Source organism: Staurois parvus, unplaced genomic scaffold, assembly GCF_062004578.1.
Source record: "Staurois parvus isolate SC_StPar_1 unplaced genomic scaffold, SC_StPar_1.0 ptg001087l, whole genome shotgun sequence".
Classification (NCBI taxonomy): domain Eukaryota; kingdom Metazoa; phylum Chordata; class Amphibia; order Anura; family Ranidae; genus Staurois; species Staurois parvus.
Genome location: NW_028318883.1, coordinates 1,067,400 through 1,095,153, shown reverse-complemented (window position 1 = coordinate 1,095,153; position 27,754 = coordinate 1,067,400). Strand labels below are relative to the sequence as shown.

Here is a 27,754-nt window from a genome sequence, read left to right as displayed (position 1 = left end):
GGGGGAAATAGTGAAAACAAAACGTTTTATGGCTAACATTACCAATCGCACTTTAAATCTAATTTAGTGACATCAGCTGTGATCTGGAGGTGCTGAGACTGAACAGTCAGTACATCAATACCTCAGCCCACAACTTATGCCCTGGTTACAACAGGCATCATAAGGGAAGGTGCTACCATTGAGCACTGTAGATACACCATCACAGCTCCACTGGGAGAGCATTCAAACCTATGCAGCTGTAAGCAGTTAAGGCCCTAAATCTGTATCAGTATAAGCTGTCTGTAAACAATACAACGTGATAACTACTTTGTACATGTTAAAGTGTTACTAAACCCAGGACCCCGCCTTCGCCATAGCCGCTCTCCCCGGACCCCGCCTTCGCCATAGCCGCTGTCCCCGGACCCCACCTTCGCCATAGCCGCTCTCCCCGGACCCCGCCTTCGCCATAGCCGCTCTCCCCGGACCCCGCCTTCGCCATAGCCGCTCTCCCCGGACCCCGCCTTCGCCATAGCCGCTCTCCCCGGACCCTGCATTTACCAATGCAATTATTTTAGTAAATATAAGCGGCTAAATACCTTTTTACACAATGCAGAGGATTAACCCCTTAGGTTCCACAGTGAGTATAACAAGCATGCTTTACTGCATATACAGACTGATTGTACTGTTGTGAGTTTAGTAACACTTTATCACCTTTCCTCACAGTGAAGAGTATTTCTCACACCTTTGTCAGTTCTAAAACATAAAAAGGAAAATTAAAATAACATTGCTATTTCTGTAATCTACGTTTTACAATTGATATGTTAAAAAGCAAGACGCTACACAAAGCTCATGGCTATAAGAGATTTCATGTGTTCACAGTCTCACACACACAGTACACAGCAATAGGTGATAGCGTGTTTTCACATCCCTAGTTATACCAGCTGCTCTGCTTGTGTATTAAATGAACACAGACCTGGTTTTAAAATAAGAATGTGTATTTGTTAAAAAAAAAAAAAAAAAATTCACAAATAGAACCAAAACAATTTCTATATACATACACACACATTTTCTCCTAGGAGAGAAAAAGGATTGTTCTCACAGAAGTCCAGGGCTCAGTCTACCCAGCACAGCCCGATCAGTTCACCATGATGAATTTGGATTTGCAGTGAACTAAATAACAAAAAATGTAAATAAATAGCAAGATTCAGACATAAACATCCATATCACAATGACAAATGACCCCTAGCAGCAACACACCATGTCTAGGACTAGGTTCCTAATCCTTCGCTTAGGTGTACAACTTATCATGCCTTTCTCATTTCTTTTTAGTCCATAGTACAGTCCATTAATTCCCCTCCCAGGTTTTAGATGTAGAATTTGCATTCCAACCAATCCCAACATCTGTCCTCCAAAATGGCCACAGAAGCAGCAGACACCTCCTGTTCATAGCTAACATCTTTGCATTTGCTCTGGTGGTGGTAGCTATCTCTATGCTGTGCTTATTGTCAAATAAAAACAACAACCATCTTCTAGGGCAGCGGTTCTCAACCTGGGGGTCGAACGACCATTTCCCAGGGGTCGCCTAAGACCATCGGAAAACACATATTTCCGATGGTCTTAGGAACCGAGACACCGCTCCTCTGACTCAGTCGATGTGTGGGCGGGATGACACGCTGCCCTGTCACCTGGCCACACCTCCAGGATCCCTCAACAACTCCGCCTCCTCGCCGCTGATTGGCCACCGGAACTGTAGCTCAGGAGAGGCACACAGGCGGCCAATCACCGGCGAGGAGGTGGAGCTTGGAGAGGAGGAGCCGAGCGGCAGCGCGCGTAGATCTAAGAAGATCGAGGGAACTGCCGGAGTAAGTGAAGAGGAGAGCGGCCAGAGAAGGAAGACAGCTGACAGGTAAGTGAGAGAGCGAGCCCAGGCTGGAGCAGGGGTCAGCAAGGTAAGTATCATTGGTGTCAGTGGGAGGAATAGTGCCCCATCATTTGTGTGACTAATACCAACAATGGGGCACTATTTCTCCCACTGACACCAATGATGGGGCACTATTTCCTCTCCCCCCCCCCCCGCACTGACACCAATGATGGGGCACTATTCCTCCCCCCCACCGACACCAACGATGGGGCACTATTCCTCCCCCCCACCGACACCAACGATGGGGCACTATTCCTCCCCCCCACCGACACCAACGATGGGGCACTATTCCTCCCCCCCACCGACACCAACGATGGGGCACTATTCCTCCCCCCCCACAGACACCAACGATGGGGCACTATTTCCCCCTCCACCACACTGACATCAATGATGGGGCACTATTCCCCCCCCTGACCCCAAAGATGGGGCACTATTTCCCCCTCCACCACACTGACATCAATGATGGGGCACTATTCCTCCCACTGACACCAATGATGGGGCACTATTCCCCCCACTGACACCAATGATGGGGCACTATTCCTCCCACTGACACCAACGATGGGGCACTATTCCCCCCAATGACACCAACGATGGGGCACTATTCCCCCCACTGACACCAACGATGGGGCACTATTCCCCCCACTGACACCAACGATGGGGCACTATTCCCCCCACTGACACCAACGATGGGGCACTATCCCCCCCACTGACACCAACGATGGGGCACTATCCCCCCCACTGACACCAACGATGGGGCACTATCCCCCCCACTGACACCAACGATGGGGCACTATCCCCCCCACTGACAACAACGATGGGGCACTATCCCCCCCACTGACAACAACGATGGGGCACTATCCCCCCCACTGACACCAACGATGGGGCACTATCCCCCCCACTGACACCAACGATGGGGCACTATTCCCCCCACTGACACCAACGATGGGGCACTATTCCCCCCACTGACACCAACGATGGGGCACTATTCCTCCCACTGACATCAGTGATGGGGCACTACTCCTTCCACTGACACCAATGATGTGGCACTAGTCCTCCCACTGCAAAATTACAGTTATGAAGTAGCAACGAAAATAATTTTATGGTTGGGGGTCACCACAACATGAGGAACTGTATTAAGGGGTCGCGGCATTAGAAAGGTTGAGAACCACTGTTCTAGGGGGACAAAGAGACCATGGCTATCTACACAGTGGACCAGAGGTGTCCTTTAGGACACGTGGATTCCATGTCCTGCTTAATACTGTTGGCATGCAGGACATGTACCCACTGTGATATACATCCCACATGCAGCACCTGTTATGATGAACATAGTTCTTTGGGTTTACTACTATACTAAAACTACTGCTATACAAAAAAAACGGTGAAAATGGTAAGTCTAAGGCCCTCTTCACACTGGAACGCCTTTGTTTAGCTTTTCTAAATGCAGGGGAGGATAGAAGTAAAAACAATTTTATGCGTCCTTGAGCACTTTTTCCTGCATCTAAACGTGTGTACATGTGTTTAAAATTTCTATTCAGATCCTAGATGCACAGAATTCTCTGTTCTCCAAATGCAGGTAAATGACTAGCGTGAATGGCACCACTGAAAAATTGTGACATTTATGCGTTAATAAATGTCCTCCACGTGCTATAATCGCTAGTTTGACAACGTTGGTGTGAATGAGGGCTAATTCCACAGAGGGTTGCACTTGAAAATCCAGTATGTATATGCTGCTAGCAAATATCTACATGTGTATGTTATAAACGCTACATATAAAAACAACCAAACAGAACAATTTTTATTATCCTTTTAGAAGTTGCTCTCCCTGCCCTCAGCAACCCCACCAATTCTTACAATTATCTGCCCACACTTCACGTAGATCTTGTGCTGTGGGGCCAGGGTGGGGAAGACTGTCGAGGAACTTTCAAAAGAATGACTGAATTAAAAAGTACACTTATGCTTTCAGCGGACAAAAACTTTACCCTTTACAAATAAAAGCAGGACAAAATATGCAGATTCTTACCTATGAACTCTGTTACTGGATCGTGTTCTCCCTCTGCCTTGATAGTGCCGGCTATGCTTTCATTTTCTAGGATTGGGAGGAAAAGCTGTACAAAGTCTGAGGTGTAAGGGGGAGTAATGACATCTAGGACCTGCAGAGAGAGGAGGACACCATGACACAGATCTTCTGTGGGTTCCACAAGCCATCTAAGGTGCAGCAGCTTGATTTTGTCATTGCCAGCTGTCACATCGGCAGTAGATTGTACTGGGAAGCATGCCGATAGAGGAAGCCATGCGTGTTCCAATATTTGCAATAACAAATCTGAGAATCATTTACTACAATGAAGCCAAGTGAGGATGAGAACTCACAGATAATACTACACTGGGATGGCCAATTATCACTCACAAATGTGACCTTTTCTGTTAGACCTTCCTCCTCCCATCACTGCTGAGCTGCGGTTTGTTACAGACCCAGGGGTCTCCAAGATCAGGGAGGCCTTAGTGCAAGCTATGACCAGGAGGGGCTTAATGCAATTAAAACAGTATTTTTATATAAATGAGCCTATAAGATTTATCAGAAAGAGTTAAGGAATCAGTTCACTTTATTGTAACTCTTCTCTGCATAGTGAAGTGAACATAAAGCCCTGTGGATGCTACAAGGTGTCGGAGTTGTAGCTCGCATACTGCTTATTGGACTCCCAATGTGAAAGCACTGATTGGACCAGTGCTGTCACATGCTCCAGTACTGGATATTTCTTTTTTTACCTGATGTTGAGGGGCAGTAGGTGGACAAAACAGAGGTGACTATAAGGTGGTATCAAAAAAGACACAACAGATGGCAGCACAAGGCTGCATGAACAGTCACAGGGAGCACTGACCTTCATAAGTCAGTGTGCCAAAAGCCATTGTCCTGTGTACATCGGGAGCTGTGTAACTGGTGCTATTCTGACCACGCGTGTGTTACCACATCTATTTCATCATGCACAGCAAGTTAGAGCAAAGAGCAAAACGTGAAATTCTGCATGAAACCCTTACACCCAAGTTTCATCACCAGTAATGACCCTTGACCCAAGGACGGGTCATCCAGGGCACAATGGTGGAGTTCTTGGCAGACTTTGACAAAGTGCTCCTTATGCTCCTGGGTCAGCAGACTAAGGGGAGAATTTGACAGCAACATGGTGCATGTTCAAATTACACATGAGGATTGCCTAGACCAGCAGTCACTAAATGGCCAGAGCAGCACTCACACTCAGACCACCAGACTAGAACGACAGGTCCGCTTAGCAGGATGGACATCCCAGCAACCAATGACATCACGCATGTGCCCCACCCCTTGCAGCTTGCTGTCTTTCCCGGCTCCCGCTCCCTGCATGTCCAAAAGCGCGCACCCTGCCCCCTTCAGAAAGTATCCAGGCAAGCTCCTGCCTCCCGCTCCTGTCTGCCCTCAAGGTAGGGGGGGTTCTTTCTGGGGGACCTTGATAGGCACATTTATATTAGGGGCACTATGATGGGCACATTTAATGCTAAGGGGCACAACATAAAATGTGCCCCTCAGCATGCTTATTTTATGTTAAGGGGCACTCTGATGGGGAAACATGATGGAAAGGGGTACTTTGAGTGTAAGGGGGAACTTTGACGGCAATACCTGATGTAAGGTGGCAATGTGATGGGGATACCTGATGTAAAGGGGCACTCTGATGGGGACAGCTGATGTAAAGGGGCACTCAGATGGGCACATCTGATGTGATGGGGATACATGATGTAAAGTTACACTCTGATGGCGTCACCTACTGTAAGGAGGCACGCGGATGGGCACGCCCTATGTAAGGTGTCACTGTGATGGGGGAACCTTAAATAATGGGGCCCTCAAATGGGGACAAATGATGTAAGGGGGCCTTCTGATGGCAGACACCAAAGGTAAATGGGCCTCCTGATGCAGAAACCTGATGTAAGGGGGCACTCTGATGGGAATGCCTGATGTAAGGGGATGGTCTGACGGTGGCAAGTGATTTATGGGGGAAGTCTGAAGGTGGCACTTAATGTAATTAATTACTCTTTAGGGGGATCCCAATTTAAGTGGGAACACTAATGGGGACATTTGATTTCAGACCTCGGCCAGAAGAAGATTTTAGTGACCGGACCTCCTTGAATTTTAATTCAATTCCCCGGCCTAGACTATTCAGTATGACACTACTTAAGAAAAAAAGAGCGAGAGGCAATAAAGAAACAATTATTTCTCATGGCAATGTAGAAAAAAAAACATTAAAAAAATCTCATAAAAAGTCACGGAAGACCATCTGGACCACCCTGGGGAACCTCCTAAGATGTTTTACATGTTTATTGTTTTTACATTAATAGTGAGTTGCCAGTTTGCACTACTTTAGTAAATGGATTTGTCTCAATACTGCACTTAGTCTGGGGCCCCTCTGTGTTTGCTTAATTCTGTATGGCACACCGACAACTACAGCAATGTTGTGGATTGTTCTCATCATTTTGGGTTTGCTCTTTGTTCTAACTCCTAGATTGTAAGCTCCAAGGATCAGGGCCCTCCTAACCCTCTTGTATTGAAATGTATTGTTGCTGTATTGTCTCCCGTTATATTGTAAAGCGCTGAGCAAACTGGCGCTATATAAATCCTGTATAATAATAATAATAACTTGCTGTCCATGATGAAAAAGCAGATGTGGTAACGCACGCGGTCAGAAAAGCACCAGTTGCACAGCTCCCGACGTATACAGGACGATGTCTTTTGGCACACTGACTTATGAAGGTCGGTGCTCCCTGTGACTGTGCGTGCAACCATGTGCTGCCATCTGTTGACGTGTTACAAAACTAGTCTGGAAACTTTTTTGATACCACCTCAAATCTTTCTCGGGAAGGAGGTTAAAGCAAACCTGTTACTTTGCTCCGAGTTGTTTCTATATTTATTATTACAGGTACTTATATAGCGTCAATGTACGCAGCACTTTACATATATATTGTACATTCGCATCAGTCCCTAACCCTCAAGGGGTGTACAATCTAAGGTCCCTAACTTACATTCATACATATACCTACTAGGGCCAATTTAGACAGGAGCCAATTAACCTACCAGCATGTCTTTGGAGTGTGGGAGGAAACAGGAGCACCCGGAGGAAACCCACGCAGGCACAGGGAGAACATGCAAACTCTATTAAAACCCTTCTCAAGAACATAGCTCTGTGGATAAGATAACACCATAGACACTGCAATTTGATTGAATTAAAACATTTTCCATTGTATCAGATCTTTGCGTTGAACAATCCCTGGGGTCTATTCTAATCATTCTGTATCAAGAATGTGCCCACCGATATATTGACCCCAAGATACAGCTAGATTTATGAAATTGCACTGTGTGGGGACCCTGGCACAACAGGGAACTAATGCTGCCTTTACCTAAAAAGGGTGGGTGACCCTCATCCTCAAACACATTGTATGAAAAAAAGAATGTGAAGGCGAGTGGAAGTACAAGGACTCACCTCTGTGACAAAGTATCGTATAAGTGAGATGTCGGTGTCCATCTTCTCCAGACATCTGCGCATGTAAGTGACCACTGGAAGTACATAACCTCGACTCAGCAGGTGGACCATCCTGTCCAGCAAAGTCTTCTTCAGCTCCAGCTAAGGATGCAACAGGACAAAAAGGCAAGATGGATTTTACAAATTGGTCTCCAGAAGACTTAACAGTTTGCTCTTTCAAAACTAAACATGTACTTTTGTTTACAGATCAGAGGTGCTTGTCAGAACCATTTGTAAGATCCGTACTATGTACACACATATGAGGAGGAGGATTTCAGTGTGTTGTGGAAGGACTACCCAGAAGGCCTTCTCTAAATTCATCTACAATAAAACCAATGTGCATCTGACATTTGCTGAAAAGGTGCAAGGCCTACAAACAAGATGGACCTTCACAGGGCACATGTGGACATTACAATGCTGCTTGGTGCAGCTGTACAGTACATGCAGACATTGCTAGAGCTGATGCACGCACAGGATTGCACAACCCTCTGGGTACCAGGAGGTGGGAGATGCTGATGGAAGGCAGTGCAGGCTAGAAAGGGAATGTTCCCCCCTCCAGCATCTTTTTCTGCATTCAGTGTTTATCCACTTTCCCACTGCCCTATAGCAGATATACTGCTACAGGGTGGCAGGGGTGCACAAAATCACGTATATATACTTGATTTTGCATTTCCAGGTAGGGGGCGCGCCTTGCCCGCGCTGCCATTCGGGACCGTCAATCACCGGGTCGCAGCCGGTGATTACCGAGCATCTCCGACGGGGAGGACGACCGTTTTGTTTAGTAACAGTCCTCCTCCCTGTCAAAGAGTAGGGCCCTCTAACCTCTCGTGTGCTGTTTGTAGTTGCTGTACTGTTTCATGTATTGTCCCCCCCCCCTCTATTGTACAGCGCTGAGCAAACCCTTTGGCGCTATATAAACTCGATGTAATAATAATAATAACAACTCGGGCACACTGCTCTGGATGGCTGTGCCCAGCACAGCCATCCAGAGCAGTGTGATTACAGTGAAGCACACAGACACCACCCCCACAGTAAAACACTCCCAGCACACAGTTACCCCTTTGATCGACCCTCATGTTAACCCCTTCCTGCCAAATGCCATTCGTACAGTGTCAGTGCTTTTTTTTTTTTTTTTTAGCACTGATCACCGTATTGGTGTCACTGGGCATGTCAGTGACACCAAGTCAGTTCCCCCCAGTGTCAGAATGTCTGTCGCAGTCCCACTACAAGTCGCTGTTCGCCGCCATTACTAGTAAATATAAAAAAAAATAAAAAAAATCACAGCATCTATACTGCCATTTGTAAATACTATAACTTTCACCAATACACCAATTAATTTACACGTACCGGGATTTTTTTTTTTTTTTTTTGTAACAAAGACACGGAGCAGAATACATTTTGGCCTAAATTTATGTCGAAATTAGATTTTTTTATTTTTTTTACTAGACATGTTTAATAGCAAAATGTAAAAAATATAGTTTTTCTCAAAATTGTCAGCCTTTTTTTTTATAGCGCAAAAAAAAAAAAAAAAAAAAAAAAAAACCACACAGGCAACCAAATGCCACCAATAGAAAGCTCAATTTGTGAGGAAAAAAAAAAAAGACAAATTTCATTTGGGTACAGCGTTGCCTGACCGCGCAATTGTCAGTTAAAGTAACGCAGAGCCATAACGCAAAAACTGGGCTGGTCAGGAAAGGGGGGTAAATCCTCAGGAGGGCGAGGGGTTATGTATGTCAAGAGAAGTGCTTGAAGGGAAGATTGGGAAAAGATTTTATCATAGAAAAAGTGGTTCTATAGTCTCGAGATTCTTTACCATAATGCATTCTACGCATTAACCCCTTCACGCCAACGTAACACAAATATGCGGCCTCATGGGGCCGCATACTTGTATACTGGTCTTTGCGCTCCCAGCACAAAGACCGGGGTGTCACTGAGAGCCCCAGGTCCCGTTCTAATGATCGCGGCCCGGGACTCCTGATTCCGGGTCACATGATCACTGTGATAGCCTCTGATTGGCTATCACAGTGATCAGTCATTGTGAAGCTCGCCCCCTTGTTTTTTTCCCCTCTCTGAATAGAGGAAAGAGATATAGTGATACATTTTATCTCTCCATATCCTTGCAGAGAGAGGGGAAAAAAAAAAACTTTGGAAAAAAAAAAAAAAAAAAATCCTTTACAGTTGCTTTCATTTTCACTTTAGCATTCAATGGTTCAGTGACTGGACAGATGTATGTACCCGGTCACCTACCTGCTCCATGACATCCAGCTGCGAGTGCTCTGTCTCAAAGAGTTTGATAAGAAGCTGCAGGACTTGCGGGTGTAACAGCTGGTGGCATGTGCTGATCTGCAAGAAGACAAACAATATAGAAATCATAAATCCTTAATATACGCAGTGTTTATATATACAGATTCCTCCTGTCACACAGTGAAGCAGCACTGCATACAGATATGTATTATCCAACAAAAGGATGCATTCCTAGTGCACGTGACAAAGCTGCAAAATCTGTTCACAACTACACATGAAAAGCCCCAAAGCATACCTCATCCAGCAAGGCCAGATGGACAGGGGTGTGATCTGTCTGTAGCTGGAAGTAGCGAGGTTCCGACACGGTCCAGTCCACCCACTTCAGAACACCCATCGCCACAACTGGGAACCTAGAGTGGTATAAAGGAAAATACATGACGTGTCTGTCCCCCACACTAGTGGCATCACTTTCTGCCATCCAAGCGAAGAAAAGACTCCTAGCCTGCATTTCACAACAATTCTTTCATCATCTTCTTATCCCAATACATACCTGATACACTGATACAGTGTGCTCAGCTCCGCCACCAGTTCTGAGGCCCCCTTGTTCTCATTGCAGCACAGATTGTGAACCGTCTCTATTGCTTTGGAGGTGGACTTCAGTTCATCCTTGTTTATATTCACCCTTTTGTTCTGCAGCATAATAGACAAGAAACAGAAATATCTGTATAATGACTTGCAATTCATATTTGCTTTTCTTCCCATCCCAAAGAACACAAGAGCAGACCTATCTAGCAGCTCCTTCATCTATGCTGTATAAAGAATACAGTTCAAAACAGTACTGTGTACCACGGGGCCCCATGCAGCCAACCTGACAGCCCCCCCCCCCAAAAAAAACCATAGTTTACTATGCTTCGTTTATGAATGAACACAGTGAGTGATCAGTACTCCTGTTCATCCAGGAAAAAAAGGGGCTGGTAAAATGTGACATTTACCTGACCCTTCCACCCCTCTCCATCCTGAAATATCCTATTGTGTGCTTGCAACTGCTGGTAGTAAGGAGGGGAGGCTAGCTGGCAGCTCTGCGGGGGGTGGGGGAACACAGGGGGAAACATATGGTGCACAGGGAGGACGATGAGTGAGACGGGGGCAATTCCTGGAACCAATCCCCTGTATGGCTCTCCATATAGCAGCTGAAAGCCAGCAGGAGGGAGAGGAGAAGAAGCCAGCTTACAGCTGCTGCAGAGAGAGCCATACAGGGGGTCAGTTCCAGTAATTGCACCCCCACCGTGGCGATCACCTTACCTGCCCACATCCTATTCACCCAGCTACCTGGGCCCCCGTGCTGGCCTGGGCCCTGTACAGGAGGACTGGTGGTACTCCCTTGTCCACGGCCCTGCTTTGTAGTGCTGGAGTAGAGAGCACTAATCCCCTTCGGGAATAACTGGTACTTGTAAACTGCCACTGTCATTACCTACAGATGCTTCTTTATCCAGCCACAGTCCTATCATTTCTGGGCACATTAGACCAAACAAAATACTAATATGAAGGCTTTTGCTCTCTAAGGCCCTAAAGAATTGCCAATGTGATACAAATGATGAAAGATAAATGCATTCAGAACTACTGATATGACGCACCTTCTTCCAGGTCTCCACCACACTGGCTGCATATGCCAGTATGTGGATGTACTTGTGTTTGTGGTCCTGGTTTATCTTGGCACCTGGTTTAAAAAGCGACTGCATGAAAAGGTCCAGGAAAGCGGGAACACGGATCTGCAAAAGAAAAATAAAGTAGGCTGCACTGTTCTGGAATAGCGGTTCTCAATATTATTTAGGTTTAAAACAGAAAATGTTCTGTTAATTCCCTCTTCATGCAGGATTGTACATCTCATGTGTTTCTAAAGCATGTGCTGTAAGGGACTGCTAAATGTGTTGCAAACCTTTATGATCATGCTTGCAGTCGGTTTATTTACTGACACATAAAAGGTCATTTATAGGATTTGTTTCAACAGTTATAGTTACATGAATGACTAAATGATGGAGTAGAAATGTACAGCTTGCTGGGAGGTCCCCAGAAAACGGGTGTATGACTATTCCGTCTAGAGATCTTGTTTATACCTTTTGAGCTGAAAGTGAATTGTAAAATACGTAGTTTTAGTTTGCCCATCCTAATTATTGCCTATAAACTGTATTGAGCAGCCAATCTGCTGCATGCAGGAATTTAAAGAGAGCACTCCTCAGCACCAGGAGTTTTAATCTGCTTTCCTGCACAGTAATACACAGTGATGAAAAGGATCCGGAGAGTTCAGAACAACACTAAGAGCAAGATCAGATCACATCATCCCATGTTTTGTAAAGACTAGAAAAAAAGAGAAGCACTTTTCAATGTACTTCATTATCAAAATATGTATTGCAGTTCTCCACACTTGTGTCCCCCCCCCCCCACTCCTCACCAGCTCCACAGGGGGGGCATCCATGCTTGTGAACATTTTGTACAGCACAGTGATGTCTGCAGGGTTCAAAGCTCCTTTGGACAACATAGCTCCCAGTGCTTGGCATGCTCGAGGATAGGAAGCTGCTGTACCCAGAGCAAGTGTGATCTGGCTGGCATCATGACCTCTGAAGGACAAAAACTACATGTAAAACATCAGGCACTGCAATTAATCTAATATAAACAGGTTTATTATAGCAAGACCCGAATCAGAATTTACTACGAACATTATGTCACATATTTACATACATTGTGGTTAGGCATCCTATTTATTTACACACTGTTGGTCAATGGGACACAATGGACTTTAAGTAGATATCTTTAAAGTGTTACTAAACCCCGGACCCTGCATTCACTGTATCTGGTCTCCCCGGACCCTGCATTCACTATATCTGGTCTCCCTGGACCCTGCATTCACTATATCTAATCTCCCCGGACCCTGCATTCACTATATCTGGTCTCCCCGGACCCTGCATTCACTATATCTGGTCTCCCAGGACCCTGCATTCACTATATCTGGTCTCCCAGGACCCTGCATTCACTATATCTGGTCTCCCAGGACCCTGCATTCACTATATCTGGTCTCCCCGGACCCTGCATTCACTATATCTAATCTCCCCGGACCCTGCATTCACTATATCTGGTCTCCCAGGACCCTGCATTCACTATATCTAATCTCCCCAGACCCTGCATTCACTATATCCGGTCTCCTCTGACCCTACATTCACTAGATCTGATCTTCCCGGACCCTACATTCACTATATCCGTTCTCCTCGGACCCTGAATTCACTATATCTAGTCTCCCCGGACCCTGCATTCACTATATCCGCTCTCCCCGGACCCTGCATTCACTATATCTGGTCTCCTCGGACCCTGCATTCACTAGATCTGGTCTCCTCGGACCCTACATTCACTATATCAGATCTCCCCGGACCCTGCATTCACTATATCAGTTCTCCTCGGACCCCGCATTCACTATATCTGGTCTCCTCGGACCCCGCATTCACTATATCTGATCTCCCCGGACCCTGCATTCACTATATCCGATCTCCCCGGACCCTGCATTCACTATATCCGTTCTCCTCGGACCCTGCATTCACTATATCTGGTCTCCCCGGACCCTGCATTCACTATATCCGCTCTCCCCGGACCCTGCATTCACTATATCTGGTCTCCCCGGACCCTGCATTCACTATATCTGGTCTCCCCGGACACTGCATTCATTAAATCTTGTCTCCCACAGTACACACAACATGGAAATGCAATTATTTTAGTAAATATAAACTGCTAAATACCTTTTCTCATTAGCAGTTAGAGCAGTCTTGTGACTTCTATCAGTGTCCAGCCCAGCAGTCACTAAAGCTTGTAGGAGTTTTCTTTCTGCTCTAGGAGGATGCAAAACCCCTGACCTCTGTCTGGACAGTGCCGATTGGCCCTATGCTGATCACATGCACTCTCCCAAGAAAAAAAAACACCTCTCTAGCAATACACACCAAACTGAGCATCTGCAAAATGCCTACAGTTCAGTCTATCTTATCAGGAGATAAGACGTGGTCGCTTGAAAAAGGGGAGGAACAGAGAAGAAAGGATCAAATAGCCTTTTTTACACAATGCAAAGGATTAACCCCTTAGTTTCCACAGTGAGTATAGCAAGGATACTTTACTGCATATACAGACTGATTGTACTGTTGTGGGTTTAGTAACACTTTAACTTATTGGCTACTAGCAGAAGTTACTAAGTACCTAGGTTTTGTACTTTCAAACAGTTCACAAAGATTCTCTCCGGATATAACTGCCCCTTGGGCAAAACCTATTTTATTCAAAGAATATTAGAGAGAATGGAATCAAATAGGAATAGCTATCTGTATGCTCTCATGCAGTTGTATCCTACGGTTCATGATATTCAATATCTTACTTTTCGTGAGCAAATCTTTGCACCTCCTGAGCGATCCTGCGCATGGCAGATCCCCCCTGTTCCTCCTGCGCCAATATGGACATGATTGCTTGGGCAAACAAATACGTGTGCTCTCCATGGCAGACCATTTTCTGAAAACAAAAAAACATAATATGAACTGTAGCTTGCCAGATGGAACAGAATTGGCAGAAAGCTCTGACAGGTAGGCACTAAACTGGGGCCCATGACTGCGATGGAAATTAGGAGAGAGTTAGAACTCTGAGAGGGGGAGGAGAACACTCAGCAAATTTGACAGCTGTCACTGAATGTGATGTTGATACACAAGATACCAAAGTGCAGAACAGAGTAATAAAATGAATTCCTTTTCAGCCTCCCTCCAATCCCATTTAGTATAAAAGGCTGGGAAGAGGCACAAGGCAAAAGACAACAGATGAGAAAGCGGTCTTCTCTTTACAATAATGAACACGCACATAAACAGACATTAGAACATCATAAAAAGAAAAGAGGGACGTGAACGGGGAGTGATGGTTCAGCAGGTAGCCACGTGTAACCCATGCACAAAATAATGGTGGACCTACAGCAAATTCTGGCAAGTTCTTCTCAAGGTTCTCCTCTCCTCCATCTAAAATGGTGGCCAGAGAAGTTCGAAGCACCCTGGAGAACACCTCAAGCTGCTGGCAAGCTGTGGAGACGCTGGTGATTTCACCCTGATATCCGGCATCTGAGATGAGCTAGAAAAGAGAGATACAGTTCAGCAACTAGTTGTAGAACTCTTTGTAGTGAAACCAAATTGGCCACATAGCATAACCCCTAAGAAAAACACACAACAACTCTTTGTAAAAACAGAAAAACAAACCACTCCAGGGATATAGGTGGAAGGCTATATAAAACTTATACACACACACATACTAACACGGAGGATGTCCAAACAGATTTGAAAAACTATGGGCCCAAAGGCTTGACACCCTGGGGTTGTCCCCATTGTCCTGACTTAATTATGAATAGGCTACTGTGACCCACTAACTCTTTTGTTATTATTTAGGCATTTCCTGTACTATCTGTGGCAATATTTCTGCCCGTGTTTTACCAAATGAGCCATGTTGGATGTATAACTACCACCATGTATATCTTTTACTACTTCCTGACTGAATACTTTGGAATTGTTGATGGATTTTGTATTGCTCAATAAAACACCGACCCCAACTTTGAAATTGTGCGACTTCACTGTAAGTCGCACAATTTCAAAATCAGATGTCATTCCGACTTGCGGTGCGACTTGCAAGACATCTGCCTAGATGTCTATGCAAGTCGCACCAAAAGTAGTGCATGCACTACTTTAGAAATCGGTGCGGCTCCGACCAAGTTGGAACTGCACCGATATGACAGTTCTAATTGCGGACAATAGGGTAAGATTTGGATTTGCAAATTGCATGCCAAGTCGCACCCAGTGCGACCGGGGTCTTAAAAAGGCTTTAATCATAGCTAATTAGATCTGATAGTGTGGTGTAAGCTTTATCTCTTTTCTGCAGTTCTCAAACAAATTTCAGTGCAGAATGAAAAGCTGAATACTGTCTGATAACATTCAGCTGTATTAAATACACAACAAGGGTAATGAATACAATGTAGCAATGTATTGTTGTTACACTGTACATGCCATTTCATTCATATGTAGTATTTGTATGTAAAATAACATATAATCCTATTCAACCCTTTACATTCAATCAATTACCTTAATCAGACCTAATTAACGCTCCCCCATATGTTATTTTTCCGCTGACAAAATCTACACGACACAATATTGAGGTAAAGCATTGTGAATGGATAGGTAGCAAGTAAAAGAAAACTCATGGGACTCTTGCCTTTACAGTGAAGTTCAGCATCAAACAGTCTGGGTGAGCCTCTGCCAGCTTGTAGAAAAGGTCTCTCCATGTTGTGTGTGCGATCATTTGCTCCAACCAAGCCGGAGTCTACAAATCAAAATAAGCGTGATGTCTATGCCCCCACACAAGGCCGACATTGCTGAACAGGAACAATCAGTGGAACAATAGGGCATGTGAAAGATATCACCCAAGTACTGATCCTGACACAAGAGATAACGGCCTGAATTTGGACATGGGATTCCTCACTCATTATCCAACAGTTTTATGACTATCAGCTCAAGCATGACTGCCTCTGCTAGTGTTGTCTAGCCCCCCCCCCCCCCCCCAGACTTTGCTTTTGCTGTGTCTTATCTCCATCCCCTACATCTCTTCTAACATTCTGCTAAATCTTTGTTTCAGTACTGCTTAGACCTGAAGAAGGGAACATTCCCCGAAAGCTTGTCCTCAAAATTGTATGTTAGTGCAAATAAAAAAGGTATCGCGGACAGTACTCGATTGTTTCTATGAATGTAGGAATGTGCATGGATATATAGGTGTTTAATGAATGCAATGATGCTGATGGGTTTTCAGAAGGGCTGGGACATACAGAAAAGTAAAAATCGCTACGACTGTTACCTCTCCTTCCTCTGTGAAGATGGAATCTGCTTTACGTGGATCAAAGTGTTTAATGAGGAGACTTTTCAGATGGTTCTCTACCGTTTCCTGCACCTGCACCGGCTCCACACCTGTGCAACACAAAAACCTGTAAGCTGCTGAAAAACTACATGTACCAGCATTCTGAGCTTTGTAGCTCATCAACAGCTATAACCCCTGAATTTAAAGCCTCATTAAAATTCCATATAACAAAATCTGTCCCATTATATGCTGTAGGATTTCTGATGTCATATAATCCATGTTCTGCATTAAGAGACCTGACTGGATCAGCCATTCAGCTAACAAATTCACTGTCTGCGCCACGGCGGTGTAATTCTCTGACAGCAGCTGTATGACGTTCTCTGGGGAGCCACCGGCCTGGAAATACCTGGAAGCACAAACAAGGGGAATGAATGGTTTACAACTAGGTTTAGAATGGCAAGCAATAGTGACTTAATGAATCTGTACTGAAGAAGTACACTATAAAGTCAGAGGTGAATGCAAACAGCCAGGGGTACCATAAAAACCAGTATGAGCCTTTATGGGAGCCCTGAAACGTGGGGTGCTCTATAAACACAAATACTGACATCAGCTAGGAAGTCAATGCTTTGTCCCACCCCCTCCAGCTTCTTATGCCTCGCTACTGGCCAGTTAAAATGGACTTTTCAGTAACTTTACAAGTCTGTATAGAATTTATTCACCAACGGTATCATTAAATACATTAATAAAAACACTTTTTCCAATTTAAAAAGAAAAAACAAATTCAGTCCTTGAGCTCCAGCCAGTGCCTTTGCTTAGGTTGAGTTGATATTATCAGCCTGCTGCATGCAGGAGGAAGCATTTCTTCACATTTCCAGTGATCACCCAGACCAGTGGCTTCCCAAGGCGGGTGCACGCCGCACCGGGTGACACCAGACCCTCTCCACGAAAAGGAAAGTTTTAAAGCAAGCCGACAATCCCTGCAAGATGGATCGGATCTGCAGAGTTTGATCCATTACGCTCCCCAATCCGTAGATCCGATCCATCTTGCGGGGATTGTCAGCTTGCAACCTATACGGGGTTAACTGATCTAGGTAAGACTGTGCAAGATCCAGGAATTGTCTGTAACACAAAAATCCAGCCGCAACAGCAGGAACCTCCTCCATCTGACATCACTTTTCGAGCATGTGCAGACCAGACCGGTGCTGAAAGATCAGTTAACCCCGTATAGGTTTCAAGCCGATGATCCCCGCAAGATGGATCGGATCTGCGGATTGGGGAGCATAATGGATTGGGGAGCATTATGGATCGGGCTCCAATCCATTATGCTCAATCCGCAGATCCGATCCATCTTGCAGGGATCGAGGGAGGGGTGACACCAAGTGTTACCGCACCGGGTGACACCAACCCTAGGGACGCCCTTGACCCAGACTGCACAGTTTAACTTTGTAGTCAATCGCTATCAAAGTGAGAGGCTGCAAGAGCGGCTGGTCTGTGTCAGACATTTATAAGCACAGCCAAGAACTGTACAGAAACCAGGATTTCTATGATTTTGTCACCTCTGAGCCAGCTACAAGTAGTAGATAGTGACCCTGAATGATGCCTGAACAAAGATGGCGTCATTCTTTTGGGGAGAAAAGCATGTGAAGGCATTGTTGTCGGGGGAGTGCTGCGATCTCTGTGAGAGGTAATAAAGACCTGGAAGTGTTACACCTGAAGATTACTTAGCCTGCGCCTGGCATGAAGGCACATATCACATGCTAGGTCCACTCAGATGGAAAAGACAGGCTCACCACTAATATTCAGGTACAGGTGGTAGCATTCCAAAGCCCTGACATCCTAGCTGAAGTTGTCATAATATACTACTTGTGGCTCTGAGGTTCCAGGGAGGGAGTGGGGTCTGAAGGCTACTGAAAGGTATGTATGGGGCCTAATGATTTATCTAGTGTACGTCTGTGTTAATTCATCTGACCTCAGCAGAACTGACCTCTTCAAGGAGTTAAATATAGCGGGTTCCATGATGTAGTCCCGGCTGCCCAATTTCTGTAGACACTCCTGCTGCACCTCGGCATCGTCCTCCCCTTCGGCATATTCTTCATCCTGCCACACAGCCAGTACAGGGATCATTAAAGTAGAACTCTTTATAGCACTGATAGGATATATAACAGTCACAGGGCAGCAATTCCCAGCATTCCACCCTCCTAACCACCAGATACAAGTGCTATAATGTACCGATGTGCGGTAACTCAGCTACTCAGCCTAGGGCAGCACAGTGGCTAAATGGTTAGCACTTCCACCTGGCAGAACTGGGGTCGTTGGTTCGAATCCCAACCACAGCCCCATCTGCCTGGGGTTTGCATGTTCTCCCTGTGCCTGCGTCGGTTTCCTCCGGGTACTCCAGTTTCCTCCCAAACTCCAAAGACATGCTGGTAGGTGAATTGGCCCTAGTATGTATGAATGTGAGTTAGGGACCTTAGATTGTACACCCCTTGAGGGTTAGGGACGGATGTGAATGTACAATATATATGTAAAGTGCTGCGTAAACTGACGGCGCTATATAAGTACATAAAATAAATAAATCTTAGCTTAACAAGACTAAAACAGGGAAAAAAGCACAGTTCCCATAATGCAATGACAGCTTTCCCAGTGTGATCTGTGCTAGCAGTCTGTGGGATGGAGTGGAAGGGTGGCTGTGTAGGCACATAGGGGGTGATTTACTAAAGCTGGTTCACTCAGAATCTGGTGCAGCTGTGCATGGTAGCCAATCAGCTTCTAACCTCAGCTTGTTCATTTAAGTTTTAGCAGTGAAACCTGGAAGCGGATTGGTTTCCATGCAGAGACGCACAAGATTCTGAGTGTACCAGCTTTAGTACATAAACCCCATAGTGTGTGAGGGTGTCAGATACTTAAGGACCCATCAGTGGCTCTCCCATTGTAAGCAATGTAGATTAAAGAGGAACCCCACCCAGATCCTGTAAATTCAAATACGAAGTACAATGAAAGTTATGGCGTGACAGATGTGTAATCCATACTGTACTTACCTTTCCACCAAGGCTTGCCTTATGATGCAGTCTGGGGAAGTTCTCTGGTGTCTCGTCACTTCTGCACCACCATTTTGGGTAAGGGCATTTTCCTGGGTGTAATAACCAATACTACAGCCGGCCTCAGAGGATAACACTCCACATCCATATTCAGAATATATACACCTTCCTGCCCAGCCTATTGTAAAATGATGTCCAGACAGGAGCCCTGTTATTCATATGATATGCTCCCAGGATCGGGCCACGCTCCGGCGTGATCTGGTACCATGTGATCGCTGTGGCCAATCACAGCAGATCACATTACAATTGTACACAATAAAAGGCTTTGATTCATGCCTTTCATTGTGTACTGTTGTGATGAGCTCTGTGATTGGCCACAGTGATCACATGGTACAGGACAGGGTCAAATCACAGCTCATCGATACCATGTGATTAGCTGGGGCCAATCACAGCTAATCACAATAGTAAACACTGAATAGTTTTAATGCAGAAACAAAATATGGTTGCTTATAACTGTAAAATTCAGTTACAGGTGTGCCTCGGTTAACGAATGAAAATCCACTGAAAATAATGCCTCGGTTTATGAATTGTTTACAAATTTTTTTGCAATACGAAGTCTGTTAGTGCCAATTTTTAAATGCAATTGCCGGCTTTTTTTTTCCTTCACTATAGCTCACAGAATTAGCTGTCACTTTCCCCAGAGCTAAAGGATAAAGGATACTTTGTTTCTTTTATCTCTGGAAACAAACTAAAAGGAAACATTGTTTTTTTTAACTCAGGGAAATAAACTAAAAAGAAAGTTTCTTTTAGCTGGGGGGAAAGTGACAGCTGATTCTCTGAGCTATAGTGAAGGAAAAAAAAAAGAGCCAGCCATTACATTTAAAAACCGGCACCAACCTATAGTGACAGTGACTTTTTTTTTTTACTTTTTTCTGACCTGTGGAACGGATTTATTGGTTTTCAATGCATTCTTATTGGAAACGGCGTTTCTGTTAACGAATTTTTCGCAATACGAAACATCCCGGAGAACGCATTAAATTCGTAAACTGAGGTACACCTGTATATACAATCACAATGTGTGTGTAAAAAAAAAAAGTTAAATCCTGATCATCCTAGAATAGTACAGTGTTACTATGGTAACACTGTATTTCTCTGGTCACTGTAAGAAAAAATAAAAAATGTAACAAAAAAAATTACTAATTAAGTTTTTTTTTTTTTTTACACATACTGTCACCAGTCAGTTTTCCTGATCACCGCCACACCAGTCATATGACAACGCTGTACTGCACAGGTGACAGGATGTAAAAAATTCTAACAAACTAAAAAAAAATTTTCCATTTTCCAAAATATTATGACAAAAAATTACAACTTCAAAAAAATGTGCCATGCTAAATACCTTGGACTATCCTAAAAAAAAAAAAAAAAGGGGGGTTACTTGGGGGGCAGTTGTATTGTCCTGGCGTTTTGAGGCCTCAGGAAATGAGATCGGCCGTCAGTACACCGGGATCGATCGATTTTCAGACATATCCCATAGTTTGTGGACTCCATACCTTTCCTACAGGCTAAATAATAAACACTGATTTGGGGTGTTTGCACCAAAGAAATGTAGCGAAATACATATGACCTAAATGTATGAAGAAAGGTTATTTATTCGCAAAATTTTGTAACCGAAACAAAGAAAAACTATTTTTTTTTTCACTCTTTTTGCATTTATTTAGAATAAAAACCCCAGTGGGGAATAAATACCATCAAAAGAAAGCTCTAATTGTGTGAAAAAAATGCTATAAATGTCATATGGGTGCAGTGTTGCACGACCGCGCAATTGTCATTCAACGTGCAACAGCGCTGGAAGCTGAAAATTGTCCTGGGCAGGAAGTGCCGGGTAGTGCTGAGGGTAAAAGGTACTATATATGATCTATAAAGCACACATCATCTCTGCATTATACTCATAGGTTATATATATATATGAACACTACAGGGGAGTGTGTGACAGCATGAAAACCTGTATCCTGCAAGATGTGACACCAGCAGGCTGCCATTGCTAATCTCTCCACCACTCTGCCGATCAGTAGTCACATAAGGAACTATGACTTTCACTTGCTGCATGCTTGTTTCAGCTCTGAGACTCAGAGAAGCCAGGCAGTTGGCATTTTCAGGAGGCCAGCCATGGCAGCCCACATGTTCCATGTGACAGGTGCACTGTACAATCAGAACATTGATATAAAACCATTTCCAGTGACCGGCAATACAAAGCTGTGTGTGGAGGAGGGACTGTGCTGAGCCAATCAGTGCTGGCATTTGTAGTCCCCCTCCAAGGGAGGACCAAGCAGACTTACCCCTCCTCTATCCTCCCAGTCTCCCACAATGACCCCTCCGCCCATGAAATATTCTCCTTCCATCCTCCCAGATGTGGGGGGTCCCCCGAGCTGCCTCCGAACTCCTTTCCCTGTTACTTCCGGGCACCCAGAGATGACGTCCCCGCGCACCGGAAATACATCAACCTGCGTGCTCGTCATACAAGTGCTGAGCGACAGTATGCTTCCGGCGGCCATTTTCTAGAAGACCATTCCAGGCGTGCAGAGGAATATCCCATATGGGCCGGTAGAGGCGCCGTAGAGCAGATTTGTCTTCTGCTCACCGTACAGGAAGGCCGGCCTCAGCGCCACACCCAGATCTACTGTGCTGATCCCTGAGAGGGGGGACCCAGTGCGAGCACTGCCAGGGACCCCCCCACCTGCTTCCCATTGTGAGGGACATCCCCGCACCTGCTCTGCACTGCCAGGGACATCCTCCCCTCACCTGTTTCCCCGTGCCAGGGACACCCCCCCACACACCTGCTCCTCATTGTCAGGGACCCCCCACCTGCTTCCCATTGTGAGGAACACCCCCCCCCCCCGCGCTCTGCACTGCCAGGGACATCTTCCCCTCACCTGTGTCCCTGTGCAGGGGACATCCCCCCCACACACACCTGCTCCAAAGTGCCAAGGACATCCCCCCACCTGATTCCCCGTGCCGGGGACATCCCCCCCACCTGCTCATTGCCAGCGACACCCCCCCCCCCATCTGCTTCCCATTGCCAGCGACACCCCCCCAGATGCTTCTCCATTCTAGGACCATCCTCAGGTGCTCCTCATTGCCAGAGATACTCCCAGGTGCTTGGTATTGCCAGGGACACATGTAGGTGTTCATTCTTGTCAGAGACACCCCTTATTTACGCCTATTTGTTATGGACGCCCCCAGCTGCTCCTCTTTAGGAACATCCTCCTGTGCTGCCTATTACTATAGCCCCCTTGCCCCAGGTGCTTCTCGTTACCAGGGACATCCCCCAGGTGCTTCTTGTTTCTAGGGATATCTAGGTGCTCCTTGTTGCCAGGACCATCCCCCAGTGCCCCTTGTCAACGGGACATCCCCCAAGTGTTGCCAGGGACAATCCTAAGTTGCTTTGTGGTGGCGGGGACACCCACAGGTCCTTCTTTCTAGGTGCATCCTTCAGGTGCTCACATATTTTAGAGATATCCCTCAGATCCTTCCCCCAAGAACATTTCCCTCACCCCCCAGTACTTCTTATGTCTAGAGCCAGGCCCAGGTGCTCCTCAGTACCAGGGACAGCCCCAGATACTCCTGGTCATCAGGGACATCCCTCAGGTGCTCCTCAGTACCAGGGACAGCCCCAGATACTCCTGGTCATCAGGGACATCCCTCAGGTGCTCCTCAGTACCAGGGACAGCCCCAGATACTCCTGGTCATCAGGGACATCCCTCAGGTGCTCCTCAGTACCAGGGACAGCCCCAGATACTCCTGGTCATCAGGGACATCTGTCAGGGGCTCCTCAGTACCAGGCACATCCTTCAGGTGCTCCTCAGTACCAGGGACATCCGTCAGGTGCTCCTCAGTACCAGGGACATCCGTCAGGTGCTCCTCAGTACCAGGGACAGCCTCAGATATTCCTGGTCATCAGGGACATCCGTCAGGTGCTCCTCAGTACCAGGGACAGCCCCAGATACTCCTGGTCATCAGGGACATTCACCAGGTGCTCTTCAGTACCAGAGACAGCCCCAGATATTCCTGGTCATCAGGGACATCCACCAGGTGCTCCTCATTGCTAGGGACACCCAAAATGCATTTCTTTTAGAGACATTCCCCAGGTGCTCCTTTTTAGGGACACCCCCTGATGTTTCTCCTTTCTAAAGATCCCCCCAGTGTCATCCCCAGCTACAGGCCTGATGACCAGGAGTGCTCCTGCCAGTGATGGTTCTTCAGACTGGAGGGACACAATTTCTTCTGTCTTTTGTATTCACTCTCTGACCATAGACACTGCTTCTTGTTTAGGAGAACAAGTTCGTTATGAAATGGGCTTCTATGACGTGTCCCAGGCAGGGGTCACACACACAGGTTGAATGAAGACTGACACGTTCTCTCAGCAGATCATGTCCTTCTTTGGTCATATAACAAAGTCCTCTAGGTGATATTTTTATATATTGCAGACACGGGGTGTTTTTTTCAGTGGGAAAGTGGGGGGAAACACAGTTCTGGCACCTCCAGCACTGAATGTATGTAATGGAAAAGGCTGACCCCTTTTTTTTTGGGGGGGGGGGGGTGGATCTATATATGCTTGGTTTGTTGCTGGAAGGTCTGTTGATGCTGGCTGCTGGGGATCTATCATCACTGCAGGGAATCTATTTTTACTTGGTGGTCTATTGTTGTTGGGAGGGGAGGGCCAGTTGTTGGAAGGGATCTACGGTTGAGAAAAGCATCTATTGTTGCTGGGAGATCTGTTGTTGCTGCTTGGGGTCTATTGCTACCTGGATGGTATTATAATGTGGTGGTCCGTTGTTGTTGGGCAAATCTATTGCTGCAATTGTGGGGGATAAATCACTTTTCTTGCTATCATTAAATTCTGTGCACGTTACATAGCACCCCCAGAATGACACTTGGGCCTTCTCTCCCTAAAAGGAGCGGTATGGGGTGGAGCCAAAAGAAACAGTCCTTAGCGGTAGCAGAGGGCAGAGACAAGAAGTGACCCAGAAGGGGGAAGTTCCTGCACCTATTCTCTGAGAGGGGGAAAAAAAACAAAAATAAAACATACACAGCAGAAATTTTACCAAAACAGCTTTTTATGCAACCCCCCAACTGTGCCAGATCTGTAATGAGGAAATCCTGTGTCACTTTCAGTATAGATGAGCTTTAAGCCCACCAACTCTGCAGCAATCATCCACAGACTTAAATTTTTTTTATAGACTGGAAATTTAAAGTGGTTCTAAAAGGTGAAGGTTTTTTTTTTTTTTTTACCATCATGCATTCTATGGCTGAAGGTATTTAAAAAAAAACAAAACAAAAAAAAACCAACCCTCTGTGCAGCATTCCCCCCTAAATACTCACCTAATCCCCCTCTCAATCCAGTGATGTACACTAGAGTCTTGGCTATAGCGAGACTCCCTCTCCTCAGTGGCTGAGACAGAAGCAGGAGCCATTGGCTCCCACTATTGTCAATCACAGCAAGTGAGCCAATGAGAAGAGAGAGGGGGCAGGTCCAAGCCACAGCTCCATAGGCAGATGGATACACAGAGTAGCAGGTGCCCCATAGTAAGCGGTTTGCTGTAGGGGCACCCATCAGGAGGGTGGAGCCAGGAGAGCCTGCGGGGGACCCGTGAAGAAGAGGAGGCGGGCTGCTCTGCGCCAAACCACTGCACACAGCAGGTAGTTAGGTCCATATATATTTGGACACAGGCACAATTTTAATACTTTTGGGTCTGTATGCCACCAGAATAAATTAAAATGCAACAATCCAAATGAATTTGAAGTGCAGACTTGCAGCTTTAATTCAGGGGGTTAAACATAAATATCAAGTACACATTTTAGGAACTGCAACAGTTTTTATACACAGTCCCTCCATTTTTAGGGGTGCAAATGTAATTGGACAAATATAAATCATAATATGTTCATTTGTAATATTTTGTTCAGAATCCTTTACTGGCAATGACTGCCTGAAGTCTGGAACCCATGGACATTACCAAAGACTGGGTTTTCTCTTTGCTGATGCTTTGCCAGGCTCTAACTGCAGCTGTCTTCAGTTCTTTGTTTGTGGGTCTTTCTGCCTTTAGTTTTGCCTTCAGCAAGTGAAATGCGTGCTCAATTGGGTTGAGATCAGGTGATTGACTCTGCTATTGCAGAATATTGCACTTTTTTTTCCTTCAAAAGCTCCTGGGTTGCATTTGCAGTGTGCTTTGGATCATTGTCCATCTGTACTGTAAAGCGCCGTCCAATCAACTTTGCTGCATTTGGCTGAAAGTATATCTCTAAACACCGCAGAATTCATCCAGCTGCTTCTGGCACATCATCAATAAACACCAATGACCCAGTGCCACTGGAAGCCATGCATGCCCATGCCATCACACTGCCTCCACCATGTTTTACAGATGACATTGTGTGCTTTGGATCATGAACTGTTCCAAGCCTTCTCCACACTTTTTTCTTCCCGTCATTCTGGTACAGATTAGTCTTAGTTTCATCCATCCAAAGAATGCTTTTCCAGAACTGGTCCAGCTTTTTTTTAGATGTTTTTTGGCAAAGTCTAATCTGGCTTATCTATTCTTCAGGCTTATGAATGGTTTGCACCTTGTGGTGAACCCTCCGTATTTGCTCTCCTGAAGTCTTCTCTTGCTTGTAGACTTCGACAATGCTACGCCCACCTCCTGGAGAGTGTCCTGCACTTGTCTGGATGTTGTGAATGGGTTTTTCTTTACCATAGAGAGGATCCTGCGATCATCCACCACTGTTGTCTTCCATGCACAACTATGCCCATTTATGTTGCTGAGGTCACCAGTGCATTCTTCTGTCCACAGAATGCACCAGACTGTTGATTTGGCCACTCCTAATGTTTCTGCTCTCTGATGGATTTGTTTCATTTTTGAAGCCTTAAACTGGCCTGTTTCATTTGCATGGACAGCTCCTTTGAACGCATGATGTAGGTTCCCAGCAATAGATTCCAAATGCAAATACCACACTTAGAATCAGCTCCAGACCATTTACCTGCTTAATTGATGGAGTAGCCCACACCTGGCCATGAAACAGCTTTTGATTTAATTGTCCAATTACTTTTGGTCCCTTGTAAAAGGGGGGGTGGCTGTAATTCCTAAACCCTTCTTCCAATTTAGATGTACATACCTTCAAATTAAACCGGAGAGTGTGCACTTTCAGCCCATATCAATTATGTAACTATAGCTTGAATAAGTTTTGGTAAATACCTGGGGGGGAAAAAAAAAAAAAAATTTGCCTGCGTCCAAATATATCTAACTATATACCTATAAATATACATAAGGTATAGATATGTTTAATTTTTTTTTTTTTTTAACTAAGCCTTTAGAATCACTTTAACATTACGCTGGAAGCACATAATCTGGCCCAATTTGACTGATGAAATTTGTCATAGGTAAAACATTGACAGCTTCATTACAGGATATTTAAACAAATAAATAAATCACAAGAGAAAAGATTTATCTGAAATTGTAATTTTGTCAAGCAGATTTGTCCATTGTATTTCATCAAAGCAACTCAGAAAAGTGTCTCAGCACCTGGGGTGGAGGCAAGTATTCAGTTATCACCTGTTGGGGCATTCAAATCACCCGAGCTCTCTCCTGCACTGAACTCCTTATTTCCATACCAAGTCTGACATAGGCAGAACAGCAACATCATAACTGATCCTTTAACCACTTGCCCTCCTGAGCATTTACCACCCCCCCCCCTCCCTTCCTGATCCTGACTAGGCCATTTGTTTGCGCTACGGCCATGCGTTACTGACAATTGCGCAGTCATGCAACGTTGCACCCAAATGAAATTTACGTTCTTTTTTCTTTCCCCCATGAATTGAGCTTTCTTTCGGTGGTATTTGATTGCCCGTGCGTTTATTTTTTGTGCTATTAAAAAAAAAAAAAAAAGTGACAATTTTGAGAAAAATAATTTTGACACTTTGCTATTAAACATGTCTAGTAAAAAAATTATTAGAAATCTAATTTTGTTACAAATTTAGGACAAAATATATTCTGCTACGTCTTTGCTAAAAAAAAAAAAAATCCCAATACATGTACAGTAATTGGTTTACGTGAAAGTTTTGTTTACAAATGGCGGTATATATGCTGGAATTT

At 45.3% G+C, this 27,754-nt stretch overlaps 1 protein-coding gene across 1 annotated transcript; it reads right to left on the bottom strand.

Moving 5' to 3' along the window:
* Positions 1 to 956: 956 nt before the first annotated feature.
* Positions 957 to 22,104, bottom strand: NELFCD (negative elongation factor complex member C/D). The gene is made up of 15 exons (XM_089658643.1): positions 21,950 to 22,104; positions 18,560 to 18,672; positions 16,872 to 16,981; positions 16,576 to 16,685; positions 15,940 to 16,047; positions 14,659 to 14,811; positions 14,081 to 14,211; positions 12,128 to 12,293; positions 11,313 to 11,447; positions 10,229 to 10,368; positions 9,974 to 10,088; positions 9,682 to 9,777; positions 7,396 to 7,536; positions 3,921 to 4,050; positions 957 to 1,149 (listed from the first exon to the last, which is right to left on the bottom strand). Exons 1-15 carry the CDS (start codon positions 22,010 to 22,012, stop codon positions 1,115 to 1,117), a joined length of 1,746 nt encoding a protein of 581 aa, XP_089514769.1. The 5' UTR covers positions 22,013 to 22,104; the 3' UTR covers positions 957 to 1,114.
* Positions 22,105 to 27,754: the final 5,650 nt, after the last annotated feature.